This window comes from Rutilus rutilus (assembly GCF_951802725.1).
Source record: "Rutilus rutilus genome assembly, chromosome: 4".
Classification (NCBI taxonomy): domain Eukaryota; kingdom Metazoa; phylum Chordata; class Actinopteri; order Cypriniformes; family Leuciscidae; genus Rutilus; species Rutilus rutilus.
In genome coordinates this window covers 21,353,112-21,370,937 of record NC_140212.1, presented here as the reverse complement: position 1 = coordinate 21,370,937, position 17,826 = coordinate 21,353,112, and the positions used below count along the sequence as shown (strand labels likewise).

At 37.6% G+C, this 17,826-nt stretch overlaps 2 protein-coding genes across 2 annotated transcripts; one reads left to right on the top strand and one right to left on the bottom strand.

Annotated features, from left to right (window-relative positions):
• The first annotated feature begins 1,202 nt into the window (after positions 1–1,202).
• alg12 (ALG12 alpha-1,6-mannosyltransferase) lies at positions 1,203–7,728 on the top strand. The gene is made up of 9 exons (XM_084407388.1): positions 1,203–1,390; positions 2,006–2,138; positions 2,211–2,384; positions 3,623–3,817; positions 3,968–4,072; positions 4,758–4,980; positions 6,992–7,161; positions 7,246–7,321; positions 7,406–7,728. Exons 1-9 carry the CDS (start codon positions 1,232–1,234, stop codon positions 7,641–7,643), a joined length of 1,473 nt encoding a protein of 490 aa, XP_084263514.1. The 5' UTR covers positions 1,203–1,231; the 3' UTR covers positions 7,644–7,728.
• Positions 7,729–8,432: 704 nt separating this feature from the next.
• Positions 8,433–17,588, bottom strand: zbed4 (zinc finger, BED-type containing 4). Its single transcript, XM_084407387.1, has 2 exons — positions 17,399–17,588; positions 8,433–13,223 (listed from the first exon to the last, which is right to left on the bottom strand). The coding sequence occupies exon 2, from the start codon at positions 13,026–13,028 to the stop codon at positions 9,264–9,266; it is 3,765 nt and encodes a 1,254-aa protein (XP_084263513.1). The 5' UTR covers positions 13,029–13,223; positions 17,399–17,588; the 3' UTR covers positions 8,433–9,263.
• Between the last annotated feature and the right edge of the window lie 238 nt (positions 17,589–17,826).

The following is a 17,826-nucleotide window of genomic DNA, read 5'->3' as shown; positions in this document are numbered from 1 at the left end:
CTGATGTAGATGTTAAATGTGATTTCTGTTGGACTGAGAAAGAAATTGTTGTCCACTTAGTTTTTAATTGCATTTATAACTAAATGTTTTGGATAGATTTGTTTCCTTTGTAAATGCATGAAAGTATACTTTTCTGAAAAAGGTGTATTTTTAATTTTTATTTTAATAGACAAAGATTAAATGTGGCCTTTATTGTCAATCTTGGTAATAATAAACAAAAATGTGCTAAAGGAAAAACCAACTTTTTGTTATTTCAGATAGATATGAAAAATTATATTGAGTTGCTTGGCAACTTGGGTTGAAAAATAGTAAAGCAAAACGCACTAGGTCTCTATGTGAAGCTTTTATGCAATTTATATGACGATCTCATACCTGTTCCCTTTTCTGTTTATATTAATTACCCCCCCCCCCCTTTTTTAAACTTGTATTATTATATATCATAGCCTACTGTATATTTTACAATTTTTTGTTGTATTTGTTCAGTTTATTTTGTTTTTATACTATGTGTTAGACTATTGTCATGTTTATTATTTTCAGTGTGATTGGCATTTAATTATAATAAAAAAAGATAGTGCTACCTATGTAGAAAATCAGCAGAAACGTCATGTGCAAACCAGCTACTGGACAAAAACTCCGGCTTTGAGTGGTTTATAATTTAACCACCTCTGATTCGCCATTGCGGTCAAGAAATCAACAGACGTGTCTGTGATTGGCTAAATTGCTCAACGCTGCAAAAACACACACTCACACTTCAAATGTTTTTACTTACTAGAAACAATATTATTGTTTTTAATAAAAATTATATTTTAAAATAGGTAACAGCTTCAAAAATTGCGTTTTCTACATGGGTGTGTGCAATTTACGTTGTAGAACAAAAACTACAATACCTTATTTTACTCATAAAAAAAAAAAAAAAAACATTAATAAAAACCCATAGGAAAATCTCGAGGGAATCACAGGCAAATTAGTCTTTCGGGATTTTCACTCTATATACATCTGACTAATGAAATTGTCTAATCTTAATATTCACTGAATTGAATACAAAAACAAAGAGTTAAATATATATTTAGATCCAACATACCGGATCAATCACAGAAAACCTTCGGTCTGCTATAAGCCCCGCCCATTTCAGAACTTGCTTTGCTGTCTAAATTCTATTCTACCCACTCATTTCTAAAGCTCAGACGTCTGCGCACGCGCTGAAGGACGTGTATACATTACACGCGCTACGATGGCGCGGAAGGAAGCGGTGAATGAGCATCGTCTTCTAATTTTTATGATCGGTGTTGTATTTCTACATTTGTTTACCTGTCCCTACACTAAAGTTGAAGAAAGTTTTAATTTACAAGCAATTCACGATGTTCTGTATCACGGATTTGAATTTGAACAGGTAACTTAAGCTCGTAAGCGACGCTTTTTCTGGGTTGTGTTCTGTTTGATAAGTTGTGTTTTAGAGCGTGAAGCTCAAGACGCTCGTGATTTTTGATTACATATAATAGTAAGGTTACAGATGGATTTTGAACAGTTTAGTGAAAGAGTTCCGTGAAAAGTACTATGGAGGAAGGCTAACCTACATGGTACTATCAGATTGTAATATGCTCTAGATAGGATATAATATTCATATACCATATGTGTACAGTGTACGTTATTTGAATAGAAGATCATGGTATTACAGTGGAACATGTCCAGAGACTTGTTTGTATACATGTCCAAATAACTATTGCAGTGTAGTACATTGACGACTTATTAGACCCACATGAGGACTAAAGTTATGTCCAAAATGATACAACTTTCTACTTTCCTCATGTGGGTCTAATAAGTATATTTGGACATGTATATAATACAAACAAATACTACAACATTCCACACTTTTTTTTTTCAGTGTGATGTTGAATGCACTACTCACTCTATTTATTCTACAAAATGGTGTAGAATAGTGCATAAGTACGTGAATTTGGATGTGCATCAAGTCTCTATTAATTCCTTGTTATTACGGTTTCTCCAGTATGATCATCATGAGTTTCCTGGTGTGGTTCCACGGACGTTTCTTGGACCCCTGTTCATATCAGCACTCAGTGCACCAATGAAGTGTGTGCTTGCCCTCCTGCAAGCACCAAAGTTTTACACTCAAATCCTAGGTATATCTGATATTGTAGCTTAACATTGTTTTTGTTTCAGTTTCATCAACTTTGTTGTTCTCTGTTCCGCAGTGAGAGGAGTTCTTGGACTATGTGTGATTCTGTCACTATGGCAGATGCAGAGAGAGGTCCGGAGGCAGTTTGGGTCAATGGTGGCCAGTCTGTTCTGCTTCATCTGCGCTAGTCAGTTCCATCTGATGTTTTACAGTTCCAGAACCCTCCCAAATGTGATCGTTTTTCCTTTAGGTACAGTCTGCATATAACACACAACCAGGTTCTTAGGTAGAGTTTGGCCAAAATCATGGAGCAATATTTAGAGTTTGCTAGGAGCCATTTCATTCTTTTGTTTAAAAAACAAAGCTAAAGCAACATGACTTTATATAACACATTTGTGTTTACTGCTAATTGCGTGAATTGTCATTGTCCTTCGTTAGGCTTTGAGTACAATATTTACTGTATTATGATAGTAATTGTTTGTTAAAGGGATAGTTCACCCAAAAATGAAAATTAGCCCATGATTTACTCACCCTCAAGTCATTCTAGGTGTATATGACATTCTTCTTTCAGACGAATACAATCGGAGTTATATTAAAAAATGTCCTGGCTCTTCCAAGCTTTATAATGGCAGTGAATGGCTGTTTCTGTTTTGAAGTCCATAAAAATGCATCTATCCATCATAAAAGTGCATCTCTCCATCATAAAAGTGCTCCACATGGCTCTGGGGGGTTAATAAAGATCTTCTGAAGTGAGTTTGTGTAAGAAAAATATCTATATTTAAAACTTTATAAAGTAAAATAACTAGCTTCCGGCCAAACGAACATACAGATTCGACTTAAGTCTAAGCGCAACTTATGCGAGTAATGCGATGTACTGATGATATTTACGCTACATCATGATGCACTACACTACTCCTGACATCATAAGTTGCGCTTTAGGCGCAAGTAAACTGCGTATGGCCGTTTGGCTGGAAGCTAGAATTGTGCTTTGTAATGTTAAATATTAATATTTTTCTCACACAAACACATCGCTTCACTTCAGAAGGCCTTTATTAACCCCCCGGAGCCTTGTGGAACACTTTTATGATGGAGAGATGCACTTTTATGATGGATAGATGCATTTTTATGGACTTCAAAACAGAAACAGCCATTCGCTGCCATTATAAAGCTTGGAAGAGCCAAGACATTTTTTAATATTACTCCGATTGTATTCGTCTGAAAGAAGAAAGTCATATACCCCTAGGATGACTTTAGGGCGAGTAAATCATGGGCTAATTTAAATTTTTGGGTGAACTATCCCTTTAAGGTAATCGACTGAGCTTATGTGGTTGTCAATCCAAAACCTTTGCAGTATGTGGCTAAAACAACACCATAAGAATCATATTCATAAAAATGGCATTGTAACAACATCCTTTTCTATTAATATGTGTGCCTTACTCTGCACTTTAAGCATACCAAAGTTTCTCCAAATTGTGTTTTATTGAATAGCTCTGCTGGCGTTCACATCTTGGCTGGCCCAGAGACACGGTTCCTTCATTTGGCTCTCTGCTTTGGCCATCATTGTGTTCCGCTCTGAATTGTGTCTCCTCTTTGGCCTGATGTTGTTGATGTCACTCCTGAGCAGGAAACTCCATTTTCTGCAGCTGCTTTACCATGCCATACCTGCTGGTGTTTTATCTTTGGGTCAGTGATGCATATATTCTGTTAATTCTATCAATATTTTGTCTACTTTTTACTAGCCTACACACTAAATTTAGACTTTTCTATGTTCGGATGTTGTATTTCTCATCAAAGCGTGGACACAGACTAAAGTGTGTTTGATTTCTTTTGTAGGTCTCACTGTCATGGTTGACAGTGTTTTCTGGAATAAGCTGCTCTGGCCTGAGGGTCAGGTACTGTGGTACAACACAGTTATGAATAAAAGCTCCAACTGGGGAATATCCTTTTGCAAACTTCAGCATGGAGCAACGTGAGATTGTCCCACACAAAAATAATTGGTTTCACCAACCACTCAAAACCAAAACAAATAGTGTTCCAACCAATCACCGACAGGGGGTGGGTGTTGTGAGGTTTTGTGCTCGTGTACGGCTGCATGCGAAGTCGGAGCTGAAGAAGAAGCTGGCTCAAAACCTCACAACACCCACCCCTGTCGGTGATTGGTTGGAACACTATTTGTTTTGGTTTTGAGTGGTGGTGAAACCAGTTGTTTTTGTGTGCAGATCTCAGAGCCTAGGCTGTCTACAGAGATGTGTTTTTTTGACGGCATGCTTATGGGGCGGGCAGCTAGCGGATCGTTAGGAAAGATTAGATGAATCTGATCTTTTTTTTGGGGGGCCTGAAATCACTGATACAACCTTTAATATTAAGAAATGTGCATTGTGCAATAAATAAGTTCTCCAAATAAAGTTTAATTACAATATTTATATCAGTAAGTCTCTAGCGATATGTCAGTAAATATGTTAATGGATTTGTAGTATACTTAGTATGAAATAAATGCTTTTGGTATAGGTTTTTTTTCACTAGGATAATTTAAAAAAAAAAAAAAGAAAAGAAAAGTATTTCTGCATGCTTCTGTCTCCTGTTAAAATTTGGTATATTTCCTTGACTTCTTCTGTGCCTCAAACTTTCCCTTTTCTGTGGTACTTTTACTCTGCTCTCCCTCGAGCTCTCGGCAGCACAATACTTTTCATCCCACTCGGCCTATTGGACAGACGGACAAGAAAACTGCTCATCGTAACCGTAGGCTTCATTCTGCTGTACTCTTTTCTGCCCCACAAGGAGCTCCGCTTTATCATCTACACCTTCCCCGTGTTCAACATGATTGCTGCCTGCGGTTGTTCCTTCATGTAAGCTGAACACGTTTTGACAGTAGCTGTTAACGGGGTCATGAACTGGAGAATCAATTTTCTTGATAATTACAACATTTAAGTGGTTACTCTACAATAAAACATACTGCAATTTTCAGAAATCGAAACTAACTCTCTAGTTTAAAATTTGAATTATCCTTTTCTACCATCCTGAAACGCATGGATATGAAATCGGGAGATTATTCTCAACATGTTTTTTTCAAAATATCTTTTATTGAAAGATGACAGTGCCAAGTATTTTGTTTTCTGAGGCAACACTGCTAAGTATATTTATTTTTTGCCACGCACAAGTGAGGATGGACAATGATAATTTTTACAAATATCGTACCATTTTCGTAGTTCAAAAAACCTTAACTTTATACGCTAACCTTGAGAAACAGTATAAAAATCTGAAACTGCATTTCATGACCCAATTAAAGTGCATTTGTTTCACAGTCATTCAATTCAGTTTTACTTATAGTGCTTTGTACATCACATATAGTATCAAAGCAGCTTCACAAGGAAAAGAATAATGAAAAGAAAAGTCTCTTTCTTGCACTTAATACGACATGTGTATGGCTTCACATTTCGCTCGCATTAAGAATCAATGAAGTGTCTGTATTGCCATCATGATGATCCGGTGACAGTGCTATTTTAATTTAGAATCTGATTTCAAAAGGATCATTGTAGATGGAGCAGATCCAATCATGCTGTCATTAAAAACTTGGAGATTCCTTTTCTGATCATGCACAAAAAAAGTGAGATCCGTAAAAAAACCTGTTGCATTACTGCTAATTAGATGAATAACTAATTCGACCAAAAATTGAAATAAAAAGCCTATGCACCTTGTAAAGATGACAATAAAAAAGACGTTTTGTTCGTTTGGTAATACTTTACAATAAGGCTTCATTTATTAACATTAGTTAACTGCATTAGTTACATTAACTAAGAATGAACAATACTTTTACAGCATTTGTTAATCTTAGCTAATGTTAATATCAACATTTACTAATACATTATTAAAATCAAAAGTTGTATTTGTTAACATTAGTTAATGCACTGAACTAACACGAAGAAACAATGAACAGTTACATTTTTATTGACTAATGTTAACAACGATGAATAAATACTGTAACAAGTGTATTGCTCATTGTTAGTTAATTTTAGTTAATAGATTAATGTTAACCAATGAGACCTTATTGTAAAGTGTTACTGTTAGTTTTTTTTCTTCTTCTGTCACAAAGCATTTGAAATTATCCATCAGTGTTTCTTACATTCATCAGTGTTTTTTATATTTCAGTAAATGATGGACAATTTTCAGTTAACACAACTCCTCGTATATGTTATATGTTATAATATGTTTTTACTTTTACTTGATATTCTTTTTAGATTAGGCTGTTTTGCTCTTATTGGTCCTGCGCTGCTCATTCAGCTTATTTTCAATAAATATGCCTGTATTGGCAAATGATGATATAGTGACGTTTCATGCATTACAGGATAGTCTAAGGTACAATATGTATATAATGCCAAGACAGCATTTTGCAAAAATATGCTGTGTATTTATTAGTATCAGATTTGACTATTATTATTATCAGATTTGAATAATATAAGGTATTGTAAATGAATTGCTCATATACTGTTTATATCACCACCATCTGGCTACTTGCTTAGCATACCAACAATAGAAATGTATTGAAAAAAGTAAAATTTGTCCTTGAAACCCAGTTTTACAGGAAGCTCTGGTAGAGATAGAGTAGCAGAATTCATGAGCATGAGAAGAGAGAAGAGTTTGATCATTGGTTGCAATCTTTTTGTTTGTTTGTTGCTTTCCTTTGCCATGTGATTAAAACCAAATCTGAGACATTTAAACAGCTGCCTTGCTGTACTTAATGTGTTATAATTAGCAGACCCTCTTCTTTTGGAATGGAAGAGCAAATGTCTTCCTTAATATTCAACCCTACAGTATTTCATTTGAACAAATGTTTATACTTTCTTTTTTGTTTTGTTACAGTTTGAAGAACTACCACAAGTCATGGATGTATAAAATTGGCTCCGTAGTTGTGGTAGGACATTTGCTGTTAAATGGAGTATACACAAGTGTTTCTCTGTATGTTTCCCATCACAACTACCCAGGAGGGAAAGCAATGCAGGAGCTACATAGATTAAAGCCAGCAACAGCAAGTAAGTTGATTTTGATTGCTCATTTAATATTGAATTATTATTGCAATCCAAGCAATCTCATTAAGTTGCATACTTGCCACACAGATGTGTTATTACACATCGATGTACTTGCTGCACAAACGGGAGTCTCACGGTTTCTGGAGCTAAATAGTAACTGGAGGTGTGTGACCATCAAACTATCAAAGATAATTTGATAATTATGTGCAATGCATGATTTGTCAATGTTTTTCCTTTAATTTCCTAGATATGACAAAAATGAGGATTTGACCCTTGAAGATCCAGTTATGAAAACGTATACACACCTGTTAATGGAAGCGAATGCAACCAAGATATTGCTACTCAAAGACTCTCACAACCCTTTGGTCTTCATCCCAGGATACCAAAGCCTTGCATTTGAGATGTCCCACTTTCCACCTCTCAAAATCAAGCTAAATGACAAACTTGTGCTTCTAGAAAGACATTTAAATAATGAACCTAGATAACGAAAGCTTTGGAGTGAAATTGACAATAAACTGAATACAATTTTTCCAAAAGACCAATAAATGTTTACAAAAGTGGTTATCTGAATTCTGTTGCTAGTCTGTTTTACTGAGGGGAACATTCCTAAGTTTATTGTTAGTGCAGTTTAACACTCTTCACTGTGGTTTAATTAAACATTTTTAACTGCCCTAAAAAAGGGTTTTCTGATATTTATTGAGGCTGCTCAAGCAGGTTTTTGCAATGGCAGTTATCTGCTCAAAATGTTTGTTTTTTTAACATGCAATTACTATGCCTCCCAGTGGTTTGTCTCAACTGTATCTTTTGCATGAATGATAATGTAAATCTGGATTTATAAATACTTATAGGGATAGTTCCCCATTTAAATTTTTTTTTCTCATATACTCACCCTAGTGTCATTCCAAACATGCATTAATTTCTTCTGCAGAACACAAAAGATATTTTTAAGAATGTTAGTCACAAAACCATTTTGGAGACCATTTACATCCACTAAATGGACAAAAAAATATATTTTTTTAATGTTTCATAGAAGAATGAAAGTCATACAGATTTTCAGTCAGACTGTCCTCCTCAACAAAGGCCAAAATAATATACCCCTTTTCCTCCCCTATTACACTGCCACATTTCTTTCCAGTTTGGATTAGAATTAGAATAGATGTAGAATAGATTTAGCAAGATCATCCAAATTTGAGAAATATCTGCATCCAGTGACAATAAATACAAGAAGAAAAATAACATGACCTGAAACAATAACAAATTTAAAAGCAACATGGTTTCAAAGTGTAAAGTTTTATTTACAAATTACCACAAAAAAAAAAAAAAAAACTAAATTATTCCAGTTTGAATTTTTCCTCTATCAAATTATATTTTGGAAATTATTTATAAAATGTACAGTACACTTCTTTGACGTCCCATAATTTAACCCTTTAGATTTATATAAAAAAAAGATTTGTGCTTGAGACAAATTTTCAAATAGATTTCAACCTGAAAGTACAGCATTATGTACATTTTTTAACAAATACAAACAAAATGATCATCAGCAAAAAAATTTTTTTTTATAACAGTACCATGAGCCACAAAAATCACAATAAAAGAATTAAATAAAATACATTTAAAACATCTCTCAGTCACAGCATTTATTTTGGGTCATGTATTTATATAAAAACAGTATTCAGCATGTAGTTTCAATTTTATAAAATCATTAAAATCAGAAGACTACGACTTGCTTTTGCACATCAATTAATATTTACAGCATGTTGACCTGAAGTAGTTTGTATAAGGCACAAGGAGAGAGAAGACAAAGATACATTTTATAAAATAAAAAGAATCAGTACAGCAACAAACAATAACTACCCCTATAACTAAATAACCCTCCCTCCCTGAAAACACTTTTCACCAGGAATAAGACTCCAGTTATCAAGTGTACTCAACAGTAGTACTCAAAGCAGTCTTTTATTAAGTTAAATATTCAGATGCTCTTGTGTATTGAATATGAACCGCAAATTAATTGTGGTTAATTAAGCCTTCTCAGAAAAGTTACTCGAGTGGTCATCAGAGTTCATCAGAGACTAAGAAACATCCTTGCAAATATAAATACATGAACATCAGTACTGAAAATATATCAAAGGAAGGTTGACCTTTAAAAATAGAAGTCCTTCAAGATTTTCTAGCAATGGTCTGGACTGATTCAGAGCACAGTTGATGCTTGATGTGCTAAAAAGTGTGTCTGCTGGTACAATGCTGGGTGGACAACCCACATAGCGTACAGCTACTTTGGCAAGGTCAGGCCACAGTAACTTCTTCAGGTTCCAATAATCCAGAGGATCACAACTCTGGTCAAGAATGTCTTCCTCCAAATACTCCAGCACAGCAAGCTCCAATGATTTTGGTCTCTCCTCTTGCTTGATTTTTTGTCTAATGTCATCCATAAGAGCCCAGAGGTTCTCTTTGTTTGAGGCCAAGCTGTTTGATGAAGCTGGTATTTCACTACATCCATTTGACAGTGGTGGCTTAGTCTCCACAGAATTAGATGCAGACACCTCGAGCTCTTGTATGAGATCATGCTTACACTGCTCTGCTTCTTCCTCAGTGAAGAGGGAGGTCTTATACCTCGGGTCCAACATGGTTGCCCATATGTACCTGGGGTCATGAAGTGTAGGGGACATTCTAGTCACCATTGCCTCCTTCAAAGACTTCAGCATATTATCAATACCCATTGTCTCATCAAAAAGCATATCTATCTTTCGGTTGAGTATGTGAATGAGTGGAATGACCTGACCTAGTGTTGCAGTGCGATTGCTCATCTCCCTGCAGGCTACCTCAAAAGGCTTAAGAGCATTGCAGACCGATTGCATGACTTCCCACTGGTCACAGCTTATCAGTTCCCTGAAATTGCACTCTATTGACATCTCATCAATGGCTTTCTTTTGCTCTACTAATCGCTCAAGCATGAAGTATGATGTTTTCCACTTAGAGGGAACATCCTGAGCCAGCTGGTTTTCAGGTAACTGATAAGCTTTTTGCAGCTCTGCCAACTTCTCCTTTGCTTTAGCAGAACGATGCACTCTTTCACAGATTTTTCGGGCAATACTAAGCAAGTTCTGAACCATCCTCTGACTTTTTATGGCTTCGTTAACAATGAGGTCTATGTTATGACCAAAACACTGCATGGTGGTGTGGTCACTGCTCTCTAGTATGCTTCCAATAGTTTGATTATCTGTTACAGTAAATCCAATTTTAAGGCCTGAGGAACCAATCCAGGTGTCCCAAAGGTATTCAAGCTGCTTCTGTATATTCAGCACATTGTAGTCACAGTCAATTGAGGAAACACCAAGGAGGGCCGAGCAGTGGAAATCTTGACCCTGAGGCAGAACTTGAGACTCAAATGTTACCCAGTGGGCTGTAAGAATTAAGTACTCTTGAGTTTGGCTGCTCACCCAAACACTTGTTGTGAAATGGATGATTCCACCTTCGGCCTCCTTTAGGTGGGTCAGAACTACTTCTTTCACGCTTTCATACATTTCTGGGATTGCAGTGCTGGTGAAGTAGGATGAGGAAGGTAAAGAATACTGTGGTTGGAGGTATTCCAGTAACCGGTTCAGGCCAAGATTTTCCACTACAGTTGATGGCTGAAGATCCAGTGCAAGCATTTCTGCAATGAGTTTGGTAATTTTTTTGGCAGCTGGGTGGCATTCACTGAACTTTTCTGCATTCTCCCCATAAGTAGAAATGTCCATGAGCTCCTGCTTAACTTGAATTTCAGCAGATGACACATCACCTGAGATATTACTATTATTTTCAAGCACATGCCCATGAAATCTCTGCATGTGCCTAAATAAGCAACTAGTGCCTAAATTGGTTGTCTTTTTGCCCCTGCTAATTGTGCGGCTACAGTGCAAACAGACCACCTTTGTTGGGTCCGCAGTGGAAATAGAAAAGTGATTCCATAGCTTTGAAGTCTTTTTACTGAAAACAGGCAGGGTGTGTGGTTTGTTCTCAACAACAGGGCTGTCCGTTGCATTTGTCGTCATGTCATCCTCTGCAGCAGGAGTTGAATGAGGTGACCGAGGCGAGGAAACTTTGTCACTTGTGCTTTTTGGGGTTTTGAGAACATCAGGATGCCGTCGCATCAAATGTCTCATTAAACAGCTTGTGCCAAAGTCCCCTCGTTTACCACGGCTTATCACACAGGGACAATATCGACACAAAGCTTTGAGTTGGTCAACAGGAGAGACAATGAAATGATGCCATACTTCTGATTTCACCCGTTTCATTATTTTCTTGTTTTGTTGAAAAACTGAGCTCTGATCTTGGGATACGCTGTGCCCCTCGGTGTGTTCCTCTGGAGAAGATGACATAGGTATATTTTCCCCTTTCAGTCTAAAAGATGCATCAAGTGAGGACTCTAGTCCAGACTGATATGTAGAATCATTTGCCTCATCTTCAAGAGTCATGTGCTCACTGTCATCATTGGGCACTTCATCTGATATGGTATCAGGGCGATGTGAGATACAGAGGAATTCCTTTTTGACCTCTGTGGAGTCCTGTGTGCGAGACAGCAATGTTGGCGGAGTGGTGTAAGGCGGAGGAATGCTTGAGCCCTGTCCATTTTCTTCAATGACTATGTCTCGATGGGCCCGCCACATGTGGCGAATAAGGCAGCTCGTCCCCAAGTCTTTCCCATTTTTGCCACGACTGAACTCATTCATGCAGTGAATACACACTGCTTTTGAGCTGTCAGCAGGGGATAAATAAAAGTGTTTCCACACTGCTGAGCGCCGCCGAGAACTTGAGCTCTTAGGGGCTGATCCAGGGCATTCAGTCAACAAATCTGTGGCATCGTCATTATGGTTGTTAAAGGAATGTGGGGAAGGAACTGCACTAGAGTCACTCTTAACACTCTTTTCTGCTTTTGGTTTGACCTTTTGTAAAGAGTCTTTGGACACTATGTCTGTGGCCTCAGCTAGACTGGAGGACAGTGGAGCATGGTTGTCTGTAGTTTGCTTGATGCTTACAGACAGGTCTCCATTGTTTGGTGATATATTGGGAGGTATTAAAGATGAGGAATTGGACAAATTATTTAATGAATCACCATCTTGCAGAAGAACAGTGGGATGAGCCCTTCGGACATGCCTCATTAAACAACTAGTACTGAGGTCTTTCTCATTTTTACCCCTGCTGAACTCTTTCATACAGTACATACAGATTGCTTTGGTACTATCACGTGGTGATATGAAAAAATGGTTCCAAGCAGGAGATTTTTTTCTAGGGTTAAGGGGACTTCTTATGGATGATAGAAGGCTTTGTGTGACAGCATCCATTGCGACGTCATAAAGAGTACTTGAGTACCCACTGAACAAGTTACCATAATCGTCGTCATAACTTCTAGTGGCAAAGGGGCCGAAGGCCCCATCAAATGATAACTTTTCATCATCCTGAGAGATTTCACCTGTTTCATTTGGTTCAGCTTTGATACATACACTTGTTTCAATTTCTGAATTATTTATTTCAATGTTCTGGCTCTTATTTGAAATAGCTGGAGACGTTTGAGAGTCGTGCTTTTCAAAAATTTCTGCTGGTGAATCCTCTGTTGAAAGCCCATCGACCTCAGAAGATCCATCTTCCTCTGCGCCCTCAAATGACAAAGAACCCAAAGAAGAGTCTTTTACCAGTGTCTCAGAGGGACAGGTATGGGGTTTTGCTTCCAATGTCTCTTGAGGAGTAATTCTGTATGATTTGAACACATAACCATCTTTCCCTTCGATTTTTAAACAGGTACCTTTGGCCTCTATTCTCTTGTTATCTTTGGAGCCATTATGCTCGTGGCTTGCATCCTCAGTCTTCTGTGAGAGGCTGTCCTCTCCGTCCATTATTGCAGAAAGAATTTCTGCAGTGACAAAAAACCTCTCTATTCAAAGTAGCTTTTTAACTGTTCAAGTGTCATGGGTGTGGCTCTTCCTTCCATCCAGATGTTTACTTTAACATGTTATATCTGAGCCCAGATGCAACAGACATATTGACTTCCATTTAGGATAGTGTAAATCACTTGTTTTCATTTGTAGAATCTGCAAATTAGATAAGAGATAGAAATACATTAAGATTGTATTAAAAATACAATTAAGAGTATAAAGTACTGTGTGATAAAACATGCTATACACACTGACAAAAACAGTAGTTTTTATGAATAGTTCAAAAAGAACTATTCATGGCCAGCACTACTGGTGCATAAATATTTAGGATCAGTTACAATGATCATATTGCTTTGCACATCAATGGGATACGCTTGTATCCCAGCGTTATGTATTAAGGTATAATACGTGAATGACCTGCCCAACATTGAAATGAATAGAGGCGGAACAAGTCAATGTTTTGCAGGTCACTAGTAAGTCTCGAGTCTTTGCATTCAAGTCACGAGTCAAGACAGGCATGTCCAAGTCAAGTTGCAAGTCCTCAACTTTAAGCTTCAAATCTTAAACAATTAATTAGTGCTCTTTGCCTAAATAAGTGTCTCAGTATTAATTACTTAAGTAAATTTATATTAATTAATTAATATATTAATATTAATTTATACATTTTATTTCCCCCATCATTTCATGTTTCTTTTTACCCAATTAATGATCTGTATTATCTATTTTCATATTTAAAGTACCATATATGTTTTGTAAATACCTGAAAATCATTAAGTTTCATTGTAAATGATTCTGTGTTTTTAACAAACCAGTTGAATCAATGATTCGCTAATAAGATGTACAACAGATAGCCTACTCATTTATCGCCACCCACTGACAGGTCTACAGAATAGCCATAGAGTCAAAGCTTCATTGGCATGATCGGCTGCATTTCCACTGTCGGGCCTGTGCGAGCCAGGGCTAACAACAGGGCACACAACCCCACCATTCCACTGGATGACTGAAAGCTAGCTAGATCGCAAAATAAGCATTACAAAATGATTAATTTCAACCTAGGGTCCTTTGCACCATGACCTTGAGCCAAACACAGCTAGGAGCTTTTTTTCCCTTGGTCGAACATTATTAAAGTTAGAGCTTATTTAGAGATATCAGCCGAATGGCTTAGTGTAGGCGCTAATGGATCCTAGGCTGTATCTCGTAAATTACCCTTTTTACGCCAAACCGGACGTCAAGGTCACTTCCGTGATTTGGGAAAAGCCTGTTAAAGGGGGGGTGAAATGCTATTTCATGCATACTGAGTTTTTTACACTGTCAAAGAGTTGGATTCCCATGCTAAACATGGACAAAGTTTCAAAAATTAAGTTGTACGTTTGATGGAGTATTTCTGTGCCAAAAATACTCCTTCCAGTTTGTCACAAGTTTCGGAAAGTTTTTTTCGAGTATGGGCATGTGTGACGTCAGATGGGGCGGAATTTCCTTATACGGGTCCTAAGGGCACTTACGGGCGCGCGCGCACCCGTAGACCAGCGCGAGAGAGCGAAAGCAGTACGCCCATCAAAGCGCTGTGCTCGCTGCAGTTACAGGACTTTGTTTGTTCCCTGCATTTCGACGATGATTGTTTTATAAACAGTTCGACGCCGGATTTGCAGATCATCTAATGCTTAAGGATGGAGCAGTCCAAACGATAAAGGTTCACGGTCGCGCGTTGGATCCGCAGGCGGTGAGTAAAACTGCTTCAAATGTCTGTGTGTTGTTAGCTATCGGCGCGTAAGGACCGCCCCACACGGCACGCCTCCAGCCGCTCATTTTTTTCCGGAAAGACTCGGTACAGCCTATCTTTCTTTTATAAATATAATAAAACTAAAGACTTTTTGGAGATATGAAGGATGCAATACTACTCTACAGGTACTCAAACTTTCCAATGCCTCGTTTTATGAGTACAGAACCCATTTGTACTACTTTAGAAGTTTGGTACCATTCCGGCCATTATTAGTGGGGTAATTTACGAGATACAACCTTGGATCCATTAGCGCCTACACTAAGCCATACGGCTGATATCTCTAAATAAGCTCTAACTTTAATAATGTTCGACCAAGGGAAAAAAGGCTTCTGGGGGGTGTTTGGCTCGAGGTCATGGTGCAAAGGACCCTAGGTTGAAATTACTCCGAACCATCCCTTTAAGTCCAAAGCCTTACACATTTAGAAAAGTATTGATAAAATATCATGTTTACATCACATTTCTGAGCATTTCTATTCATTTTCCACGAAATTATGCGATGTGAGGAGGTTTGAGCGATCTCTTCCATCGTTATACAAGTTAACCGGAGTGTGTGACATAGGCCAATGTGGATGCATTAGTCCAGTATCAACAAGGCACAGGGAGGGAAGAGACAGATAAAACATGAAACCAAATTAATACACAATTATAATCATATTTGATTTGTCTACGTTCTTTAGGCAGTCTTTGGGTATTTTCCATAAACATGTGTAGTTATTATTGCAATGATTAAAATAAGTAGCCTTTAGCATCGCATATATAATTATATTTCTGCCTCATACGGTGATCAGAATCCCCATCGGATCGGAAGAAAGTTATTTCAAACACTCGCTGGTGCCTGAAACATTAATAACCCACAAAAAATAGCTAATTTTGGCTCTTTTATATCAGAGGCAGCTTTAGTGTGTGTGTGCGCGCGAAACCTGCTGAAATTAGTAGAATTATGCACAATCCCACGCCAAACTTCAGACCTGGCGAAGAGGAGAGCAAGAAAGCACAGCTGGTATCGGTGTATCGATACTGCAGAAAGGAGAATTGGAATCGTTTCTGATATTTCAGCATCGACACATATCGAAATATTTATATTTTTGACAACACTAGTTTATAATGATCATAGTTGATCACCAAGTTTAGGGGTTATATGCGCTACCAGAGACAGATTTTACATACATTTCTGCCAAAAGACATGAAAGTGAGTGCTGATGCTTGATACTATTAAGAAATATCAGCAGTCTTAGAAAGCCTCTCGTCGAGTCAGATTTGAGGATTGGAACTAACAGTTACACATATAGCCTAACATTAACCCAACAAGCGTATTGTCAGGTTTATGTTGTTATGTGGACCCTTATTTTGACATTCTGTTCTGTTTCCTTTAGTTCCTGTTTCCCCACTCTGTTTATTTTCAGTTTCATTGGATACTGATTATATCCTGTTTGTTTCTATAGTTACATATTACTTCCACATGGCTAGTTTATTTTCCTTTGTTTTACCCCTGTTTATAGCACTGTGTTTCAGGTCATTTAACGTTTATGCATTGTGTGGTTTGCGCAATTCTCCTGCGTGTCATCAGACTTCTTGGATTATTAATAAGCTAATAATGTTTTGTTTTTGAATCTCCTTCATGGTTGCTGACCACATCTTGAAAATTATAAATCATAACAAAAAATTGTGATAATATCGCGATGTTGAGCTACTCAAGGGAAATTCCTTCAACACAGCAGCCCTAAGTGAACCTGCATAAGGTTTGCTATGGATGCCTAAACATCAGTAATGAATTATGCACTACACAGAGGAGGAAACTATACTGTAATATTCACACATACCTACTATCTTGAATTGCTTTTTTTTCGAATTTTTTTATTTTTATTAAAGAGCTTGTAATCCTGGACTTTAAGAGGAACCCAATAGCCACGTTTTCTCTGAATAAACTATGAATGTAAAGGATCTAATAAATAACGTTAACGCTTCCTGTCAGTTGTCACGATACATAAAGGTGTAAATAAACGAATAACCAAAATTTTACACTTGGGCAACCATATACTGTACTACATATAGTTTTAATAAAAAAATGTGTACAATTAATCTGAGGCGTTTCTATCGAGGAAGTTGCAGTGAAAGCTCGAGCTACTCACACGCTCTCGCGACCTGACGAGATGTATGTGCTAGCTCTAGCAACACATGCTAGCGGCTAGTGCATTAGCTCGCAGACAAAACAACAGGAAAACACTTCTCTCCTGCCATAACGATATAACCGACACGATTTATTTCCTTGTATTTCCTTATTATTTATTTAGTAAAAACGACTGCTTGGTGATTTAAAATGCCTACACTGAACCATTTAAAGACCTAGAATGAGGATATTTGACTTAGTGACAACTCAATGGTGTGGCTACGTTAGGCCACACAGGACATAACCTGATGAGGCAGAACCGGATCCTGGTCGCACAAAACAGAGAAGCTCGTCGAACTACCCGGATCACTGGATCTAAACCAGAATCACGCACGCGTCTAAGACGAAATAAAATACTCGATTAATGACATGCGTATCGCTTACCTTTGTGTCCTGAGGTTTACTTAAGTGAGTTTCGGCTGTGAAATGGTTAAGTAAAGCGTATGGCTGATCCAGTGTTGTAATTGAGTTGGCTGCTTTGTCTCCTGTGCCGTAAACAGTGCGCAGTAGTAGCGCCACACGGCGTCAGACGGAAGAAACTGGGGATCTCTGGCGTCATAGAGGCTTTCGATGTGGTGGGTGGGGTTTACAAAATAAAATAAAACTACAGTCATTCTATCTATTCCATGGCTAATGAAAAGTCATCCTCTTGTTAACACAATTACGAAGCGCTTTTTGCATGCTCATGCATAGACTAGACAATCAAAACAAAGACAACGAAAACTACAAAATGACAAGAGTAGAGCTTGTTCACTCAAGCAAGCATACGGGGTTTCTTGACCCGAGGGTCTCTCTCAGGGGTAGTCAGGCAC